Raw genomic sequence first — 17,957 nt, forward strand, 5'->3', positions numbered from 1 at the left:
CTTGGAAAAAGTTATTCCTGTTATTGAAGCATATTTAGGATAGAAGATATTTCCTTAGGGTTTCTTCTAAACAAAATTCCAAGATCTACATACTACAGCCTAAGTCAAAATAGACATTCTCCTGGTAATTCTTTTATATATCATAACCCAGTAGATAACTGCAAGTAACCAATTTGTCTGTAAGCACAGGAACACTACAGCAAGGCAGTATCTGACAGTGCATAACTTCTAACCCTCTTGAGAGTTACATGCAATTTCTATTTCAGGTTACCACAAAGATCCATTCCCACCATCAGAAACACCTACAACATTACAAAGTTAAGATATACGGGATAAAGTACAAAGAAAGTGCTTGAAATGATCTATCAGTTATCAGCTCCTTAACAAATTCTTAAGCCAACTGTAAAGTAGAAGCAATTCAAGTGTATTTTCTCTAAAAATACTAATTAGCAGAGAAGCACAAGACCCACTTCTTCCATGAGAAATAACTCCTAAGAAGAAAGCAAGAGCATTACAACTTCTGTTACCACAAGAACCAACTCCAAAAACTTTCAGACCTCCTCCTCAGCTGGATGTACCAAAGGAGAGAGAGTGAAGTCTGACAGATGAGAAAAATTGCAATGGTTACTCAAAAAGCCCTTGTTTTTCAAATTTTTACCAGAGAGGATTTATGAGATTATTAACTTTATGATTATTATTAACTTAATAGCTCACTACTACTGGAAGATAAAAGTTCTTTTTCTTTCCTTTCCCTGCAGCAGTGAGATGCTGGATTGCTCAGCCTCAGACTGCTGCCATTCATCTTTTTTTCTGAGACTGACTTGTTTTTCACTTATCAAAATAAAACCGTGAAAGCAATTGACATTAGCTCTCCAGAGCAGCCATATTAAACACTGGAAACAGGGAAGAATTATAATTTAAACAAAGTGTTGGCCAAAAATGCAAGGGTACGTTACCAGAGTATAAATTAGACCACACTGGCAATTAGAGAAAATAAACATTAGAGCTCCAAGAAGCAGAGAAAATGTCTTGAAGCATCAGAGAATGTAGGACTTCAGTGAGCTTAAAGCAGCCTGCTCCACTAATGAAGGCTGTGCTTGTGATTCAAAATATCCCTAGCAGACCTTGAGCTTTGATTTCTTTGAAATACAGGAAAATTATTTGATCTGGAAACTAAATCCACTTTCATCTCAGACAAGATCCTATAGAAACTAGATGTGGATCATTCCAGTTTTACTGTGGGGGCCAGGGCACCCACAACATTCACACAAAAACCCTGAACACACTAATTAGTCAAATAGTCACAAGTTAATCAAAACTCATTTCCTTTAGAGAACAGTTAATATCTTTAGACAAAGCACAGAATTATCTTGCTTTTTTCCTGAAGCCAGACATATTTATTAGAAACAGGTACTATTTGAAACAGATACTTGAACATGACTGAATGTAAACAGGCTCTAGATTTCACTAACAGATGCTATGTTTACATTATAGAGTGTATCAATGCTTATAATATAATAGTGCATGTAAAGTTTTAATAGATCAGTATTTCATTATTTTAATTAAAAATGAAAAAAATGTTGTGGTAAAAACATTTAACACATACTTCTGACAGAGACACTGCCCCAAAAGATTCTGTTGCATAATACAGGTGTGTCAAAATTAATTTAAAACATTTCTTTTCTGATGCAACATAGTTAAAAGGGTATCTTCAGGATAAACTGAAGATGAGTTTTGAAATAAGTTTTGAAATGTCACCAAACTCTATGGACACTGGTGTAAACTACTGAAAAATCCATTTACTTTAATAAATCAGTGCTAGTTTTGGTGAGATGAAACTCAGAAATGAACCCAATTCACCACAGTGAAATAATTTTTCAGGCCCACAACATCCTTGCTTCAATGCTCAGGCCTACTAAAGTTAGACAAAAAAAAAAAGTACAAAGTTATCTGCAACAATATGCAGGAAAAACAAGGATTTTCTGGACATTTTATAGCACCATTTATCAAAACAGAGAACACTCGTTCACAGGAAAAGCACAGAAAAGTTTTAGGAAACCTTTCTAAGAGATTCACTTTAGTCTTCCTAGTCTCTTGTCTGTATTTTTAAAAGGAGATATTTCAAACTCCCTCCCTTCTGCAGAATTTAGTCCTCCCCACCCACCAGCCATACAATTCCCAAGTCACTGCTCACTTCCAACAACAAATCCCAGGAACACCCAGGCTGACTTACAGTCTGCCCCTGCTGAAGTTTTCATTTTCACTGTACAGGTCCAACCATAGTTACAAAGAGTTAAGAACAGAAGAAGACTGGAAAAAGTAAATCTAACAACTTGAGTTTGATAAATATACAGGACCTCACAGGGCCAGACCCTTTCTGAAGCAGTATGAATAGGCAGCATGATGCAACCAAGTAGTTTTAGATCATTTGCACACAATTCCCCAAGTTTAAATACTTGTTCTTTTCTCATCATTTCTCCATTGTACCAGTTAAACTAAATCTGAGAGGACCCTTCCAAAGATCATTCCAGCAACTGAAGTTCTTGTGAAGCACTGTTTGACATGCAACACTCCCACTCCTGCAAAAAATTACCTGGATGCAATGTCGAAAAGAAAAGGGTAGAGAAGTCTGAATAGCTACATCTCCCCAGCTTTCATAACTCTGTCACCATTCAGCAGAAAATAACTTTCAACAACTCTAATAACAAAAGCAACAATACAGAATATTGTGCATATCTTGCTAAAACAAAACTAATCAAAAATTCATAATACATTAAAGATGTAATGAATTTGTACAAGTCTTTCCTGTAGTCTAGTGCTAAACTAGAAACTACTGCTTAGAAAAATAATAGTGCCTTCCACCTAAAGGAAAAAAAGGAAACAAAACTAAAGGGATGCTCCACAATTGCAGAACTGAAGCCAACTTGAAACTTATTTGTAAAAAAAAAGAAGACTATGAAAGCCAAATAAAATCTCTTTGTAGGTAAACAGCAATTCACACTGATAAGTTAAAAGGCTGTGAAAAACAAAAGGAACTTAGTACAAGAAAAGATTATAGTATTCATGTCTTTTTAGATCATGTGTTCGTGTCACTGATCATGGAACAGGACATTCAGTATAATTTTCAACTTAGGCATCAACATATGATAAACTGAATTATCTGCAATATTGGAAGAAGGTTTTTAGATCTTTGGGTTTGCTTTTTCAAACATAAGCTCAAGTATTTTGAGTAACTAACTGCTTCATTCTCAAATAAAAGCACTAAGTTTTCTCTAATAACTAGAGCTATGACAAAGACATAAGGCATTTCACTCTTCTTGAACAGTTTCAGTTTGACATTGTATCTTGAATATAAGTGCTCATAACATGGTTATTTAGGTCACAGTGTTCCATCATATGTCAAAATGCACAGCTACTGTTAAACTTATTTATGTAATGCTTCATGTCATGGACATCCACAAACAATAAAACAGCTGAAGATAAGGATATTTCTAATATTTGTAATAAAGTAATATTTGTAATAAAGTTCACCATTCCAGAAGGCTGAGGAAAAGAGAATAAAGAAGGAATGCTCAGATTGTGAATGTTCTTTTCATGTGGCCAAAAGGGATAACTGAAAACACTATTTTGTGTGATTACTTGTGTGAAATTAATTGTTTAATTAGGTGAAGGACTGGTACAGGTACCCTGCATTACTATTTCACATTGAACACTAAGTAAATATTTAGATGACAAAGGCTGTATCTTCTCAGAGGTCAAGAACATTTTATTTTTAGTACTATCCAGCCCTACAACTTTTATTCAAAAATTGACAAGTGCCTGGTGCAAAACCTCTCTGCACTCCAGAGTCGCTGCTCAAGCAGAAACCCTTCGTTCTCCGGGATGCGGGCAATGGAGGGGTACAGCGCGGGCAGCACTGGGGTCGGGCAGCGGGCCGTGTTTATCCGCAGGTAACTCGGCCCGGGCACCACGGGCCCAGCGCACTCCGAGAGGCCCCTGGGCAGCGCTCCCCGCTCGGGAGGCCGCGGCCGCCCTGCCCCGGCCCCCGTCCCGTGCCCGATGCGCCGCCCAAGGACGCCGTGAAGGCGAAGGCGGCCCCTGCAGCGCCCCCCGGCGGCCGCCCCCAGCCCGGGCAGCGGGGCCGCGCAAGGCGGGGGGGGCGGACGCCGCCATCGCTCGGCCCCGCCGCTCCATGCCCCAAGTGCTGCCTGCGTGCTCGCTGGATATTTTTAGTTTGCTCTTAAAGTGAACAGCGTCCCTGCTCTGCAGCTCAACGGGCAAAATCCAGCCCCGGAGTATTTTCATTCCATGGCTTTCTTTCTAAGTTCACTGTTTAAGCATGAGCATATTGTATAAATAAGGAGTGTGCAGTTCCAGAAAGGAAGAAGAAATCTTAGTGTTACATCAAGTAGTTCCCGAATGGCATCAATAAATAGGTACATATTTCCAACTGAAAAATGCTTGGGACACAGGAAGGAAAAGCAAACTCACAACAAGGCAAAGTCTTCCTCCTGGAAATATAGCATTCAACTTCAAGTTCTCTAATATGTATCCTATCAAAAGAGCCATAAAAATTTAGATTCCTCCCTCCTGACATTTATTCACCATCAAGATTTTGCTATACATATATGTATATACACATGTGTATATAAATGCATCACAATGCATATATGTGAGTATATATGTACACACACAACTGATCCCACTTTATAAAATAAAATCTAGTTGAAATATTTTTTGTTAAAAATAAAAAACATGACTTGGAAACACTGAATATATAAAGAAAGTTTTAGAGAGAGATTTCCTAATTTCTGCCTCAAAAGTAACTTCATACACATATCCCTTTAATTTTCAAGTGGCTTTCCAGTACTTAACAGTCTCCTCATATCCTTGACATTGCATATTAATTGTACTGAAATTTTTAAAAAAGACTCTTGACACAACACCGAATATATGCTGTTTACCATTCTGATGATTACCAAATTATGTATGTTTTATTCCTCTGAAACCTAAACAGTTGATGTCGTCCTAAAATGACTAAATGCCTGAGGGCACTGTTAAACCCAAACCTGCCACTAACAATTGCTTCCATCAAAATGATGTCAGGAGGCATTTCCAGCCCTGTATCTCAGTGCAAGTCTCCTGTGTATTTAATTCTCTACAGCTGAAGAAAATGAAAGCCAAGTGCAATAAACTGATTACATGATGATTAATGCTGATTAATGAAGAATGACGACATTTTACATGCGGCATTCAGCAAATTCAAAATGTTGTTCAAAGGGATCTTTAAACAGTAGGCATGATAATTCATTACTTATGTCTCCATCACTAACAGCTCAGATAATTGAGTAAGGCATGGAGCAAAACACACACTTATTTAACCAGAAATTTAAGGTACAGTTACATTAGACACAAAGGCAATCATTCATTAAATGCAGCTTACATTTCCAGGAAAGTCCTTTTATAGACCCACCTTACATCCAAACATTAAAGATATTGTGTTGTTGGTACATGCTACTTTACAGTGGCATAGCATCGGAGAAAAACAATCCAAGTTTTTTATGCTAGGAGACATTTTTTCAGACCCTGTGCACTTCAATCGATCCGTGACTGAAATTCCAGAAAAATGCCTCTGTAAGCGCTGCTTGCTGCCTGTCTTTGACATTTAATCTAGGTCCATAGTGTTCAAAAATAAGCCTTTATATAAATAGGTTGAATCCTTCAGGAAAAATGTTGCTTCACGTTAGAAACCAAACCTTATAAAAAAAGCAAAGCAAAAATCCCGTGTCCATTTTTAAAATTTTTGAGTCAGCTTTAAATTTAATTACGTTAGCGCCAGCTTGAAGCGACAACTGTCTCCCGGCCCAAAGTAACACTCAGATGCTCTCAGCCAGAAGCCCGGGTTCGATCCAAGGCAGCTCCACCTGCTGCAGTGCAAGGATTGCAATCTCCTCCATGAAAACAGAGCAACTCCAGCAGAGCCCCTGCTCGCTGTGTGCTGCTTGCTTAGGGGAGGGGCGAGATGGTGCAGCAAGGGACTCGTTACACGGCCCGGCGGAGAGAAAGCCAACGCTTCCTGCAAGGTGCTTTCGCACTGCACCAATGAGCATGTGAAAGCCCTTTTTGAAATCAGCTGGGTGCAATTATAAAACCAGGGACGTTGTAAGACTAACAGCAGGGAATTTGCTGATCTGCAATTTACACTAGCTTTCTCAAGGAAGTGTCAGCAGACCGCAAAATGAATGGCTCTGGGATATTTAATCCTCATTTTCGAACATTAAAAATTCAAGGTTATTTGACACATCAGAAAAATGGTCTTTAACCTGCTGAGTAAAATTCCTAATGGTCTACCAAGTGTAATAAAGAAACAGTACAGAAATACATGAATACTCTCCAACTTCAACACAATAAAATCAGAAACTGCTATTTTTCCCCATCAGCACTATGAAATCACGAACAATCTGGACTATGTATCCACTTGATTATGAAGAGCTCTTGGTAAAGCATTTCAAACAACTGTACACGGGAACACTTAAGAGTTCAAGAAAAAAGCTTTTTCCTTACAACTGAGGTAAACACAGTCATAGTCTCCTTAGAATTTGTTGTTCTTTGTTGTGTGCTAACAAATAAAAGATGCAAAAATTTTTAATGGGGTGTTTGGGTTTGTTTTTTAATAAAGCCCTATAAGATTCAAACTTTATTTCCCTTTTAACACGTCCAGGGGTCTCTTCAAGATTTCAATCTATTCATGTATTTTTAATAAATTGCATTACAGAAACTGATGAAATTGATCCAAAACATGCCCTCTGCACTTACACTGCTCTTGTAGCATAAGCTAACTTGCCTTTGCAAAAAACTTCAATAAAATAACAATAGCCATCATTTCTATTTTTTATTGCATTAAGCAGTATTGTAAAGAACTCTCTTTAGGACATAACTATTCACTTAAGTTTTCATCTGTAGCAGCCTTTTGTCATCTTCCTTTTACTTCCTTTGGTTTACCTGATAAGCACCCCTGAGGTAGCAAGTTTAGTGTAGTGTAAAATTGCATCCACACTTCCAGCTCAGAAACTAGTAACTTCATGAATTATACTGAGACACTGTTCTTTATATAAATGTGCAGATTGATGAAACCAAAACTAAGGCAAGATGTCTGGAGAAAAAATGTGTAACTCAGCCCACAGTAAACCTCAAAATAAACTTCATTTGCATGAGGACCTCGTTGTTGGTAGACTCTCGAAGGATTACCAATGACAGTATTTCCACATTAATAAGCATAGTTTCTTTCCATTGTGTGCTGTGACCTACAATTTTTCACCAAATAGCCTTAGACATGATTTCCCACTGCAGATCATCTTGTGTGTGTGCGTGTAGCAATACGGGCAGGGCCAAAGGAAAAAATTCAACTCTGAATTTAATTGTCACAAAAAAAGACAGAGAGTGTAAAGAACCCAAAACTGCACCTTCTTTGTTAGAATAGTCTAAGTTAGATTATGTTTTTGTTGCAAGAATATCCAAAGGTAACCCTAAGTAGAAAGGCTGACAGAGGAACCTAAAATCCCTTTTATGTTCCTTCTGCTGGCTGGGGGTCCCAGTAAATGGACTCCTGACTGAAGAAACAGGGCAGAGCACAACTGAGCACACACTCAAACACCACACATGGAACACTTGCAAGGGAAAGGAACACAGGCAGAGAGTGCTGGCTCTTGCCAAACACAACAGTATTCCTATCCCACAAAACAACCTTTTCTGTGCGCTTGGGATCAACAATCCACCTTACTTCCATACCTCTAATCACATTGTAATAACATAATTTCTCACTGAAATAACACACAGCCAAATGCATGGCAATTTCATGACAACAAATAGTCAAAGAGCCAAAAGCAGTTCTTGAATGTTGCAGAAATAGCTTTTTGGGATGCAGAAAATATAAGCTCTAATGTGCCGTGGGCACAGAAGAATCAATAAGAGGAAGATACAGGCTACACATCCACAAAGGATTCCACCAGGAAGATACAATAAGGAAGAGAAAGCTTAAGTAACTTCAGGCAATTACATCTACATTGTTGATGAAGACCAAATAAAGCATCTGAATCTTTCAGCCATATATTTGCAGCTGTACATAAATAATTGGTTACACTAGAAAATCATTTTGGCCTTCATACAAAGATGAAACTTTTTACACATTTGCCTGCCCACAGGCTTAAAAATACAATGTTTAGACCTATAAAATTAAAATATATTCTTACATATTTTGCTGACTAAATCCTGAGATTTAACTGTAATGGTTTCACTTGTTCAAAACAATTATTTGTGCCCAGAAGCTTTAAAAAAAGTTGTTAGCATAAATCTTTCTGAAATATGAACATACAGTATGTTCTCATATGGAGAAACATATGAAACAGAAGATTTCCAAGTCTACTTTTGAGCTCTACAGAAACATATCCACACTTAATTATTGCTCTGACTCAAATTGAAGGTTGAATTAACATTTCAAAACACAAAAAATAATGTATTAACACAATGACTAAGCCCTTAATTAGAAGAATATGGCCTTAACTACCTATCACTTCTCATTGCCAATTCATTAGTCTGTATTTTGTATTATCACATAAAAGCTCCTACAGTCAGAGTTCACCATTTCCACATTTCCTCAAAAGTGTTCTGAGTGAAAATAACTGGTTTCATCCTTACAAAAACACTACCTAAAATGAATTTTCTTTATTTCAGGCTTTGTTTGAATGTTTACTTGACAATAACCTATCGTTATGTATGGCTCCCACATGCATAATAAAAATCCCCACATTGTTATGATCTTCAATTAGTGAGCAAGACTAATTTTGTTGTCTTAATATAAGAAAGTTCCCTGAGCACTAAGAATATTGGATAGAGAGAAACAAGAGCTATATAGCATCAAAAAAACCACAGTATGAGACTTTCATAGAAACTTAATGCTTCAGTTCATCAGCACTTGCCAGCTATTCTTGAGGGAACACAAGTAGTACCAATTTCATTGATCCATGTGTTCCACCTGTATCCTCAACACAACACGGGCTGGGAAACAGCAATCTCATAAGCAACAAGACCTGGAACTCTTATTGAAATGAGTAGTGAAGGTCTAACTTGACAAATGTACCAACTGTTCAGACTGCCAAACCAAAGGGGAAAAGGCTTCATAATTCTTCAGACAGAGCATGTCCCTCAAGTACCACTGCAGGCACCTGTAGGGCTGGTGGGACTCAAGCTTCGGTGTCCCTTCCCCAGAAGCCTGGGCTGGTACACTTCTGGGATATGCAATACCATCCAATTGTTTGAAAAATGCACTTTTTATCATTGGAATTACTTAAATCTAAGAAACTTATTTTATCCTGTTTTCTGCATGATAGTAGTGTGTAAGGTCTTCAAAGAATACACAGAATTCCAAAATGATAAAGAGCTCTGCAGAACAGCTTGGATGCTGGTTTAAGATTACCCCATACTAGCACAGAGCTCTAATGTAATGTCTGCAATTATTTCTTACTCAAGGAGTAGTAATTTTATCAACAATTTCTATAAGGCAAATGAAATTTGAACACTAATTTGAGAACAACTGATGTGTGGTACAAACTGCATCCATCAGCACCCAGGAAGCTCTTTGGCTCTGCTCCCTGATTTTGGCTTCTTGCTCCCTGAAGTATCAGATGACCATCCAAGACAATTTTGAGAGAGTAGCCAAAAAATGCACTGCTTGTTCCTGCATGCTCCTGAACTGCCAAAAAATCATTTGCACCATTCTTTCAGGCAAAGGGGTTTATAAACTCAAAACACTGTGAGCTGAAATTCTCCATCTAAAGGGCATCTTTAACAAGTCTCCATTAGATACATGTTTTTGTCAGCTCAGCAGGTAAACATGTTTGCAGGAGTTAAACCAGCAGGCACTGCACATCCAGTTCACAATGCTGATGTGTATATGTCCTTTTCAAGCTTAACACTTATATTAAAATTTGCAGAATACACCTGTCTGTGTATTAAGTTTCCAAAACCCTGAAGAATACCACAGCCTCATTAACTTCAGAAGGAATGTGAAACATTACTCTGGCAAGAGGAAGCTGAATAATAGTTGCCTTTTTTGTTTTTAAACTTGCCCTGCAATGGCATTTAAGCCCAGAATAGGTCCTATGAATAGAAACTTTTCAGTGGGTGTTTGTGATTTTTCTCCCAGTTTATTCCAAGTCTTAAATTGTTACATATGAGACAGATCTGGGACATCACTCCAATGAGGTCCTTCATAATGCTTGAGAAGTCAAGCCAAAAAACAGACAAGACTGTCTCCCTTCCCAGCTGAGTGACCATCACCATGGGCATTTGTATAAGCTTGCTTTAGGAGTTTTCAGTCCAAAACAGAGGAGGAAAATATAATGCAATATTGGAGAAAGAACCCAGAGGTGTCTGCATCATCATGTCCTCTATATGCAAAAATAATCAGACTTCAAAATATGTGGTGACAGACAGAGGAGTGTTCAGAAGCAAAACTTCATGAAAAACAGACTTTCCTGACAATTACCACTGAATAAAGGTCCTACATATTCCAAGTGTGATTTCAAAGCTATTTAGTCATATCATTCATCTGTCAGTTCCTGCCTCTTAGTAATTCTAACATTACAGTTTAACTTCAGCCAAACTGACTGGAGGAATAGAGGTCTCTGAGGATATCAATCATGTGCAAGTTTCTCAGAAGTAGGTTGCAAGCATAGAATAAACACCAAGAAATCCCCACCACAGGAATAGGAAACAAGTGAGAGGGTAAGGCTACCTAAGCAACAACAAGCAGAATTTGTATAATGAGAAAAAGAAAGGATTAAGAATGTCAAAGGGGAGAGAGTCTAGCAAAATGCTTTATGTTTATATTAAAATAGAAGCATAGCTTGACAGAAAGTTCTAGGTAGTACTGTTTTCTAAGGCAGGCATGAAGCCATTGCATGTTTTGGAATTAAAAATGCCCTGAGTGAAACATCTTCCTTTTCCTCTGATGTTTTCAAAGTATTTTAGAACTACTGGAGCATGCTTTACGTCTTTAGTTTTCACACAAGAAGTTCCTGAGAATGAGAGAGGTCACAGAATTGGTTAGTATGACTTTTATGAAAGCCAAAAGTCAATGTTATTTTTTCCTAGATGGAAACCACCACAGTCAGGAGAACATCTTCAATACAGACTAGGAAATGACTGAAAAGAAATGGTTCCTTTTGCAATACTTGAAGTTTGATCCAATAAATACACTGTACATGCAGCAGATAGACACCTATCTGACCTTCTGTTAAATTCACAGTAGACAATTATTTCATTAGCAACATCTCAATGAGGGAGAAAAACAAAAACATTACTCTATTTTGAATAAACTGTACTGTGATTAGAATAGAACTCAACTAGAAAATTCCTAAAATCAGAATGTACTACATTGCTTAAAATATATTTAACATGTCCAGAAACAGTCTGTGGTAGGTTGATGACAGGTAAGGATCTAACCAGCCACTCTCTCCCAGAGTGATGAGGGAGAGAATCAGAAAGGCAAAAATGAAGAGGAGAAACCTCATAGGTCAAGATAAATAAGTGAAAGGGGAAACAATTAAAAAAAAAAAAAAAAACAACCAACCACACATACAAGTAAGGCAAGCCAAATCACTTAACCACCAGCAGATCAATGGCCAACCTCAGCCACAGCCACTTCCTCCTAAATTATTGCTGAGCAAGAGATTTTAATATATGAAGCATCTTTTCAGTCAGTTTGGGTCAGAGGCTCCAGCTGTATCCCCTCACAACCTCCTGCACACCCCCAGCCTACTTGCCAGGGCAGCAGAGTGAGAAAGTGAGAGGCCCTGACACGGTGTGAGTGCTACTCAGCACTAGCTAAAACACTGGCGTCTTCATCAACAGTTTGTCACAATCCAAAACACAGCACCATATGGCTGCTGAGAGGAAAATTAACTCCATCCCAGCCAAACCTGCTACCAGTCTGACCTGAAAAGTCCTTTAGTATTAAAAACTATGAGATCTTTGCATTCAAAAAACACTAGTGAAATCATTCTGAGTAAAAGTATGTGATTAATCTAAAGCTGCCTTTGATGTGTTGGTTCCATCTGTCCATACAGGAGAAAAAGTATTGATATATAGCCCTAAATGGTTCCATGGGACTCTCAAAAAGATTTCTAGTGAGCAACAGACACTGAATCACAAAGATCAAACTGCTAAACTATAAAAGCCCTCCTGAAAGACCCAAAAGCTTTGCAGCCTTGTCTCATCCCTCCCCCACACCTTCAATGAAGATTTCACCCAGTCACTATGTGATGTGCATGGACTCTAATCTCGAGTGGCAATTATCAGCCAAGCAAGGTTATATTCCCAAGGCTATACTCAGTGGGAAAGATTAAATCCAGCAGGATGTGATTAGCTGGAACTGCTCTCCACAGTGTCAAGACCAGGCTGGAGCAAGGATGTGATTTCGCTCTGGATTGTTCCCTGTAGGACCCAGGCTGACTAGGCTAAGCACAGCCTCCAAAACATGGTTTTCCTTCTGCACCTATTGGGCTTTACAGAAGGCTAATTTGAAGCCTGCAGAACTCTTAGAGGAGGAGTGTGATGGGAGGAAAGAGGGACAACACCTTTGAGATTTATTCCAGTATGGATAACATGTAAAGATCCTTCAGTTATTGTAGAATTGCTCAGAATCTGATTCATCCCATCCTATCTGTTTGAACAAGTTCCTTCAGGAAAAGCAGTTTTCAGTAGTGGAATACATTCTAAATGGTCCGTGCAAAATAGCCACAAAAAGTAGATCTGCTGCTGAATAATTCACAAAGAATTAATAAAGCATCTGTGCATCCCCTGAAAAAATAAGGGCAGACTGGTAAAAAAACAAGTGAAAATGAGTGAGAGAAAATATATTAATAATACATGTCTTTTATCTGGTGAAGCCTCAAACTACTCCAGATTCATCTCAATTGCTGTTCATGCTTCTTAACACCACATCAAGAAGAGACTGTAATTTGACATATTTGGTGCTACATCAAAGCAGCAGAGCAGAAAAGAGATGAGTCTAACAACCTCTCATAGCCAGGAGATGCAGTGCTTGCACAATACTCCTAACAGTGGGGGTTTCCCCCCTGCAGACAGTGAGAAGGTTCTTCCCAGAGACAAATGCAACTCAGTCCTTCAGCCCTGCTGTGTTAAAAACAGTGAAAGCTGATCACATCTCAATTATAAAATAATCTGCTGAGATCAGGATGGAATCTCAACAGCAGTGCTGGTCTGTCAATGTTTAAATACTTGCTATACATTTCTGAATACACAGAGGACTGTCATTAGGTTCTATAACAATTGCTTTCAAAAAGATTTTTCATACAACAAAGTTGGTACAATGCTTAAAGCAGAAATGCCAATGGTTTATTTCTTACATCACTCTAATGAATCTAAACATTTCAAAACCAGAGATGACACCTTCCTCTGAATAGGAAACAGTTCATAATGCTGCTTTTTGACTCCAATGGATAAAAGCATTTGCTGGCTTACAGTTTTAATTCATTGCAACTTCATCACTTTCCCCATCTTAAAATGCAAATCCTCTTATGGGCAAGGACTACAATTGCTATCTCTATCCAATCCAGGTGCTAAGGGTGCTGGTGATTTACACTTTGTCTTTAACTGAGAACAGGTAAGGAGGGCTGTTATTGCCTGCAGGTCACTGACTCTACTGCCCCTTCCTGGGAAACTAAAAGGTAAAGGGGAGAGCTGAGGAGAAGCCATAAGCAGTTCAGTGTAGCACTGACACTGCTAATAAGTCAGTATCACTTCTCTCCGTTCTTCAAAAGTATTTTTCAAAGTATTTCTGCTACTTTTAGCACAAGTTCTCCTATGGAGTGCTCACTAATATGGTCACCAGTACAGTAACAGTTTCAGAACTTGCAAATAAGGACGAAATACCTTAATTAACAAACTGAAAAATAGAGTTGGGGAGTGAAGGTTATTACTTTAAAAAAATTGAAACCACAAATTACAACTGAATCACCATGACAGAACAGCTTAAGCAAGAAATGTGGGGACTGTTACTTGATCTGAACTTGAGCTCCACAAAGGAATCTCAAATCACATTTTCTTAGAGCAGGTTGAATTACCTAAATGCTCATAATGAGCATTTAGATAACTACAGTGAAAATTACTGTCAAATTAGAGCCAAATTTGCTAAGAATTCAAGCAATGATGCATTAAATACTATATTATTCCCAAGTGCCATTTCCCTGGCCACAAGCAAAGTTTCAAAATATTGATCCTGGACTCAGTGCTACTTATCAACCCCAGAGCTTCTGCATATTAACACAGGTTTCTAAATCACAGCATTTCAGCAGGAATCTAGGGCAACAGTCCTGACAGGCATCAGTCCTAAAAAACACCAGCAGCTGTTGGCAAACTAATTGCACAACTGTTCAAAACAGAATATTTCTCCTTAGTATGTTTCAGCAAGATGCTACAGAAAATAACACCCTACTTCAGCTTTGAAATTACTTCAGTTAGGACCCAAATACCTGAGTGAATGTGACAGCATGTTATAGCTAATGTAGGTCATTCTCCACTTCTCCTCCCCTCTGTTGCCTTTAAAACACCTAGAAAACAGAACCTCAACTAAAATTATAGAGAGGTTTTAAACCACCAAGTGGAACAAAACTACTAGCTTAGAAAAAAAATAAAGAAAAGCAGAAAGTATTACTTTTCTGTATAATTTTGAGAGAATCATAAATCTTGCCTAGTGGAAACATTTCTGATCATCTCATCTGATAAAAGACACAAAAATAAAAAAATTATAGGGAATAACATCAAGGATAAAGATACTCAGTGGCTTCTATTTGAGAAGCTTAACTGACAAAGCTCTTCATCTTATAAAAAGCAAGCAGCTGAGTTGGGAATGTGACATTCAATCTTTGAAAAGATGAATGGCATAGAAAAGGCACATAAAAGCAACTACTACTTAAGACAACACAGGCATTAGCAGACAATTAAATTACCCAGCAGATGTTTGAAAGCAAAGAAAAGAAAGTACTGCAGAACTCATTGCCAAAAATATAAAATCAAAAAGGAACAGAGCAAATCAACAAGCTAGGGTCTAATAAAAATGTGTAATCACTATCTCAGGAGTGGGACAGCCAGTGAGGTGGGCACTTGTCCTTCATTTACAATCATCAAATAGAATCACTAGGGCTGCAAAAGACCTCAAGGTTCATCAGGTCCAACCATGAGCCAGGCCCTGCCATATTCAGCACTAAACCACATCCAAGTGCAACATCCACGTGCCTTTTGATCACTTGGAGGGATGGGGATTTCACCACTTCCCCAGGCTCTCTATTCCAATGCCCAACTGTCCTTTCAGTGAAGAATGATTTCCTAATGTCTAACCTAAGCCTCATCTTAAGATGAATTACCAGTCATAGTTGGAAAGGATCCACAAAGCTTACCCACAAGTCCAACTCCATTTTTAATGAGTACCTATACTCTGAAGAATTCAATTTGCATCACCTACTGCCAGAGCATCGGAGATTCAGATCAACTCAAGGCTGCCCCTGGGCATCTTAACTTCTGGTTAAAGAAAGGCTGATATAACAACAAACAGAAAGGGGAAAGGCAAAGGGAAGGAAACTACAAAAAACTTAATGCATTGTGTACTGCAGTGCTGGACAACATCCAACAAAGCCATACAACACAGAATGCAGGCAAGAAAGTTTTCACATTCCTTCTATGTTTATTTCATGCTTTAAGAGAAGTCATCACAGAGAGCTGAAGTCACTTCATAGCACTTGGATTGCTGAGGACACACAAGTTTAAATTAAGAAAGGAAGACATACAACCAATACTTGCCAGAGTTCTCAAAAGCCCTTTAAGACATTTCATGAAAAAAAGCAGAGATCACCAAAATAAAAATGGTTTAGTGTTGCTCATTCTCATATTACAGAAAATCATTAAATAAGCTAATGAAGGCTGGGATAATCCAATTTTAATGAAAATTACCACATGTATATATTTGTATGAGGGATGTGTTTGAATATTAACTATATAAAGGAATTTCCAAAATAATACAGGACTACAGAAAAAATATGTAATACCAACAAGATTTGACAGCTTCACGATCAGCAGGTCAACAAATTACCATCAGCTCTGTAACCTGCAGTTAACCCTTCATTTCTTTCTAGCGTTCAAAAGAACATCCTCACATACTTCTGAAGTCAGAGGGGCAGGGAAGCTCTGCAGACCCTGGGCAGCAGATCCCACCCTGTCCCTGGCTGTCACCCTGAGCACAGCACTCTGAGCACAGCAGATCCCCATCCTGTCCCTGGCTGTCACCCTGAGCACAGCACTCTGAGCACAGCAGATCCCCATCCTGTCCCTGGCTGTCACCCTGAGCACAGCACTCTGAGCACAGCAGATCCCCATCCTGTCCCTGGCTGTCACCCTGAGCACAGCAGATCCCATCCTGTCCCTGGCTGTCACTCTGAGCACAGCAGATCCCACCCTGTCCCTGGCTGTCACCCTGAGCACAGCAGATCCCACCCTGTCCCTGGCTGTCACCCTGAGCACAGCAGATCCCATCCTGTCCCTGGCTGTCACTCTGAGCACAGCAGATCCCATCCTGTCCCTGGCTGTCACTCTGAGCACAGCAGATCCCACCCTGTCCCTGGCTGTCACCCTGAGCACAGCAGATCCCATCCTGTCCCTGGCTGTCACCCTGAGCACAGCAGATCCCATCCTGTCCCTGGCTGTCACCCTGAGCACAGCAGATCCCCATCCTGTCCCTGGCTGTCACTCTGAGCACAGCAGATCCCATCCTGTCCCTGGCTGTCACCCTGAGCAGAGCACTCTGAGCACAGCAGATCCCCATCCTGTCCCTGGCTGTCACCCTGAGCAGAGCACTCTGAGCACAGCAGATCCCATCCTGTCCCTGGCTGTCACCCTGAGCACAGCAGATCCCACCCTGTCCCTGGCTGTCACCCTGAGCACAGCACTCTGAGCACAGCAGAGGGCAGCAGCTCTCCACCGCCAAGGCTGCATCTCCCTGCTGGCAGCAGCCTTGGGAGGTAAGAATGCAAACCACTAAAAGGAGAGTGTATTCCTGCCTTTGAAGCCCTCCTTTTACAGAAGCACACTTCACTCTCTACAAAGACAAAAGAAAAATCACTCTGATATGCAAGCATCAGATCTGAGCTAAAAACAAAACCAGAGAAGAAACAAGTTGACTGTATCAGAAAGGTTTCATTTCCTTCATTGCAGTCACAATCTGCTGCCCAAGTTGCTTCAATGTGCTGTTGATACATTGCAGAACGCTGGTGAGCCAATGCACAGAACCTAAATTTTGAGTTCCTGAACGAACAGATGAAGAAACATTTTAATTAGTGGTAGAAAAAGTAAAGGTTTTCAGATTGCCAGTTAGCAATCACTGAGTTGAAACAATCCTATTTTAAAATTAACTTTCCTATTTAGAGTTACCAGATATGTACTTTTACAATCCCTGTGACAGCAGAGATACATTAGAACACGCTACAAATGGTGCTTAAAGGATTTGAGATGACTAAAAATCCTTCTTTTTGGATCCAACCCAATCTGATGCTTTTTGTTCAAAATGCAAAGGGAGACATTTTTCTGCTAGGTCTCTCACACAGCCTAAACACATAATAAACAACTTAATATGATCTTTAAAATCATCTAGCTACATCATAATGAGCTTGTGTTATCTACATTATTGTTATAAAAGTCTTTAATTAACTAATTACTTTAGCAGCAAGGATCCTTTTGATTTCCAGCTTTAATTTATTTTGGCTTAATTCTTATTGTTCCCATTTCAGCATCATCTCATTTGAAAAGTCACTACCATCTTTTGAGTTTGAAAACATATTCCCTAAGCCATCAAGACAAACTCTTCCAACTTTTTTTTTCCTGCCCCTCCT

General features: G+C 39.1%; 1 protein-coding gene across 12 annotated transcripts in view; it reads right to left on the bottom strand.

Moving 5' to 3' along the window:
• Positions 1-17,957, bottom strand: part of DLG1 (discs large MAGUK scaffold protein 1) — a 140,547-nt gene that overhangs the window by 90,042 nt on the left and 32,548 nt on the right. For 2 of the 12 annotated variants that reach the window (XM_063166963.1, XM_063166959.1), the window contains exon 1: positions 5,474-5,623. The exons of 9 other annotated variants lie outside the window; for them this stretch is intronic. In XM_063166963.1, coding sequence (XP_063023033.1) covers positions 5,474-5,575 — 102 coding nt within the window. In that variant the 5' untranslated portion in view covers positions 5,576-5,623. Of the gene's footprint in view, positions 1-5,473; positions 5,681-17,957 lie in introns of those variants that run through there. One more of the 12 variants, XM_063166962.1, reaches the window with a different exon arrangement.

This window comes from Melospiza melodia, chromosome 12 (assembly GCF_035770615.1).
Source record: "Melospiza melodia melodia isolate bMelMel2 chromosome 12, bMelMel2.pri, whole genome shotgun sequence".
Taxonomy (NCBI): domain Eukaryota; kingdom Metazoa; phylum Chordata; class Aves; order Passeriformes; family Passerellidae; genus Melospiza; species Melospiza melodia.